This window comes from Sinocyclocheilus anshuiensis, unplaced genomic scaffold (assembly GCF_001515605.1).
Source record: "Sinocyclocheilus anshuiensis isolate Anshui unplaced genomic scaffold, SAMN03320099.WGS_v1.1 scaffold1430, whole genome shotgun sequence".
NCBI lineage: Eukaryota > Metazoa > Chordata > Actinopteri > Cypriniformes > Cyprinidae > Sinocyclocheilus > Sinocyclocheilus anshuiensis.
Window position 1 is genome coordinate 1,008,464 of NW_015555721.1, and position 4,453 is coordinate 1,012,916.

The following is a 4,453-nucleotide window of genomic DNA, read 5'->3' on the forward strand; positions in this document are numbered from 1 at the left end:
CAGCAAAAACCAAGTAGCATATTTTTAATTGCATAAAATAAGCTCGGTGGCCAACAAAAGTGTATGATTCCTACATGTTTTGTTCATCACGATAATCTTCACAAATGAACTTTTATGAATTTTTAAGCCTAAATACAACCGGCTGAAGTATAAATCTAAAAAACATCTTCCCTAAAAGTTTACGTTATGAGGCTATGAAGGCAACTATTTCGACCCAAATATGCATTTAGCCACTCGTAACAACCGCAGTTTTCAAGTCACTTAAAAGCTTAAAAAACATTAGTGAGGTATTACTGCTTTATTTTATGTTGTGGAATAAAATGTGAAAATATTTTGCGCTTATGTTAACCACAGACCTCATTTCGGGCATTTCACCAAAAAATCATTCAAAAAAACCAATTGACTTCAGAACAGTGGAACCGGAAGTGCTAAAATAATAATTTGTTTCTGGGTTTTAGCTTGCAACAATATGTCACTGCAGTGCTCTGTAGTGAATGAGGTGAGGTAACACTTACATGAACATTTGCCCATTGATGTCTGTTATGTGCCTATGACCGTCGCAAAAAAAACGTTTAGTTTTTAGTGCATATGTATGATTTAAAACATGTTTTTCCAGTGAGTTCCCATTCTGTCCATGTCAAATTGAATTTTTATGGTGTGACCCTGTTTTGGTTTGGTTGGTTAGAGTTTTATTGGCACGACTAAGATACGATTGAGGGATTCAATTAGTTTTGACTATGAAAGACGCCTCCAATGAGACTCAATCTACTTGTTGCCCCCTGCAGTGGTGGAGGAGCGCTTTAGGTAGGTGGAACCAGGGTCATGAGGTAAAGTAGGAGTTTTGCATCGAGTAGAGGCGATCAATGGGATTTCCTATCCGTCCTGACAGAACTCCAACGTCGGCAGTCGACAAGAGACAGTCCCCGAGATGACTGAGGCTTCCATCACTGTCCAAGTCATGGAAAACTGTCTCGGAGTCTGAAATGAAGTCGGCGTTCAAATGCAAACAGTAACTGAAAAAATAACCAATGCTGAAGTTGATGCAGTGGGAGATCCTTACCGTAGGAGTGCATCTGCTCGGGGCCTAGCTGCGGTGGCGTAAGCCCGTGTCGGAACTGCTCGCTACCGTATATGTTGGGATCCAAAGCCAGTAGTTGTTGGCGTGGCAGAGAGGAATATGAGAGCAGCGCGTCCAGTCCGTGACTGCTGGAGCCATCTGTGGAGAGACAGAGCCGGGTTCACACCTTTCATCAAGCCATTTCACACAGTTGTGTCCGTGTCTTACCCTCGCTGTCATCGTTACTCTGGCGGCCCCCTCTGCTCGGGCCCCTCCTGGTCCCGCCCATCTGCTCCTGTTCTTGCTGTTGCTGCTGCTGCTGCTGTTGTCTGCGAGCGATCTTCTTCATCTGAACTCAGAAAAACAACAGTTTATTGAAGTCCACTGGTCCTGGAACAACATTCCCATATAGTAGTACTTATCAAACAAGCTCCAAAAGTGCGTTTACAATGACAGCGATTAATTTGAATTTAACTAGTAACAGTCATGGGTGTTGAATATGTGGGGTCGTGTTCCCCTCTCTTTGAATAAAACGTAAATTCGTCCCCTGCACTTTTTTCGGCCAAGTGTGTTCACGGAGAGGTTTTCAAGGAGCAGTGTGAATAAATCTAAATTTAAATCTAGAGACAAGATAATCTATGCATGACCTGACATTTTATTTATATCCAAAATGAGGCAGTGTTAACATTATGGAGTGCTAAACGCTTTCATGCAGTGTATGTTTCTTTCATACTCGAAGCTGGAGGGCGCTCTTGTGCAGAAATATATAAAAAAAAATTATAAAAAAATAAAACCTGTCAATAGACAAAAATAAATAAATGAATAAATAAAGTACTGTCAAACGATTAATTGCGATTAATCGCAATAAAAATAAATGTTTTTATTTACGTAGTATATGTGCGTGTACTGTGTATATTTACTATGTATATATAAACACATACAGTATATATTTTGAAAATATATGTATTTACATGTATATATTTATATTCATATAATTTATATTAGATATAAATATATTTAATATATAAACAACATTTTTCTTAAATATAAATCTATCCATCTGTTTTCCCTAAAAGTATCTATGTATCTGTCTATCTTTCTGACTGTCTGTCCGTCCATCCATCTGTCTTTCTAAAAGTAGTGTCTATCCATCTGTCTGTCTATATATCCATTTATCTGTCTTTCTAAAAGTATCTATCTGTCTACCTGTCTATCCATTACAATGTCTGTCTGTCTGTCTGTCTATCTATCTGAATGTATCTGTCTTTCTGAAAGTGTTGCTCTTTTTTCTGTCTGTCTTTCTGGAAGTATCCATCTAACCATCCATCAGCTCATTAGGCCTATAAACATTTCTCCCAAAACTTTCAAAGAAGGCTTTGTCAAGCCAACATTCAAAATGTAATTGACAAGCATTTTCTTTTTTGTCAAAGATCTACAGCTACATGAAGTTCTATGATTTTCAGTTCATTTTAACTCTGCTCTCTTAAGCCACGTTCTAAGCCTCAGAAATAACACAAACACTGAAAACTCTAGTGTTCTAGTGTTTCAAACAGGAAAGTTTTCAGAATTGATCAAAACATGATGCCAGCCTACCTTTGCTCTCTGATTTTGGAACCACACCTGCACGACTCTCACCGTCAGTCCAGTCTCAGCTGCCAGAGTTTCTCTGACCTGCAGCAACAGTATATGCATGAGATGTACATACAGTACATGCTGTTTCCACATATAACGCACACGAGCGGCCTGTGACTGCTGACCTTTCGGCAGGGTTTGGAAGACACCTCGAAGGAAGCCTTGAAGGCGCGCCGCTGTTGTGTGGTCAGGATGGTTCGTGGTCTCTTGGATCTCTTGTGCTCCTTCCCATCATCCCCAGCCTTCCCCCCAACAGAGACACCACCACCATCCTCATCCTCACTCTTCACTGCAAAGGGAAACTGAGCATTGCCTTAAAGGTGAAGAGAGTCATTTCTGGACTATGTTAACATCTCCTGTAATTATACACGACCTTCAGCGAGGTCACTGAGGTTACCTGACTCGGTAGGGGCCGGACTGATGGCAGCCAGCATCTCTCTCTCCTTCTCATAGTCTCCCCGGCAGAGCAGCTGTCCCTCCTTTAGCACAAACTCATCACCTCTCTGCAGCCGGCGCTCACACTCGCAGCAGCTGAAGCAGCCCAGGTGGTACACCTGTCCCAACACACGCATGATGAGCTCCGAGCGGCTGATCGCCTGCAGACAGGCACTGCACTTCCGCACAAACAACCTGCACACACACACACAAACACATGTGCACATGTTATTGATATGTTTCTGAATGTTCACTTTATGCAATGTTTTGTCTGTAACACTGGGTGGCAATATTTGACAACAGACTAGATGTCAGACAAGTAAAAATGTATCATTTCTAGTGCTGTCAAACGATTAATCGCATCCAAAATAAAAGTTTTTGTTTACATAATATATGCGTGTGTACTGTGTATATTTATTATGTATATATAAACACACACATGCATGTATATATTTAAGGAAAATATGTTATGTTTATATATCAAATATATATATAATATAAATTACATGAATATAAATATATGCATGTAAATACATGTAAATATTTTCAAAATATATACTGTATGTGTGTGTATTTACATATACATAATAAATAAACACAGTACACACACATATTTTATGTAACCAAAACTTTTATTTTGGATGTGATTAATCACAATCGTTCGACAGCACTACATTTAACCCTTTAAATCCTACTGTATTATGATACACATTCCTAAGGCCACTAAAATGATCAACATTATCAAAAACTTACTGAAAAAAACTTCTGTTGTCTGATTGATACTTTTTTAGCAAGTAAAAGGCCTTTTAGTTTAATTCTAAAAACATCCACCTTCAGATCTTTAGTGATTGTTACAAAGTAAACGAATAACTTTTGTATTGTTTTAGTAATATTTCAAAATGAACATTTACTAGATCAAATCAATTTAGGTTTAATCCATATAGCATTTTTTAAAGAATAATTATGTTAAAATGTATCAAATATGATGCATCAGGCTTTTGAGGAATAATTATTCGTCTCTCAGTCATCATTGTATTGCACTGCATTCTTTTTTGAAACTAAAATCTACCAAGCTTTGATCATAAAAGCATACAAATATAATCTTTAAAGACAAATTATTGGCAGATATAGAGTAACAATTTATATGCATTTATGTAAGTAGTCGGCTATACTTAAAAAAAGATATCACTTGAGTATGAACTCCATATTCTCACTCTATATGAGTCATAAAAGCCTGATGTACCAAATTTGATACTGAACAAAATACACATGCACATTTTTCATTATATATATATATATATATATATACAGTGGTGTGAAAAAGTGTTG

General features: G+C 37.8%; 1 protein-coding gene across 1 annotated transcript in view; it reads right to left on the reverse strand.

Annotated features, from left to right (window-relative positions):
• The window catches only part of LOC107672514 (LIM homeobox transcription factor 1-alpha-like), a 23,351-nt gene continuing 18,898 nt past the window's right edge, over positions 1 to 4,453 (reverse strand). Inside the window, exons 4-9 of the mRNA XM_016465740.1 lie at positions 3,087 to 3,319; positions 2,815 to 2,978; positions 2,651 to 2,728; positions 1,286 to 1,406; positions 1,061 to 1,216; positions 1 to 978 (exon numbers count right to left, since the gene is read on the reverse strand). Coding sequence (XP_016321226.1) covers positions 821 to 978; positions 1,061 to 1,216; positions 1,286 to 1,406; positions 2,651 to 2,728; positions 2,815 to 2,978; positions 3,087 to 3,319 — 910 coding nt within the window. The 3' untranslated portion in view covers positions 1 to 820. The remainder of the gene's footprint in view (positions 979 to 1,060; positions 1,217 to 1,285; positions 1,407 to 2,650; positions 2,729 to 2,814; positions 2,979 to 3,086; positions 3,320 to 4,453) is intronic.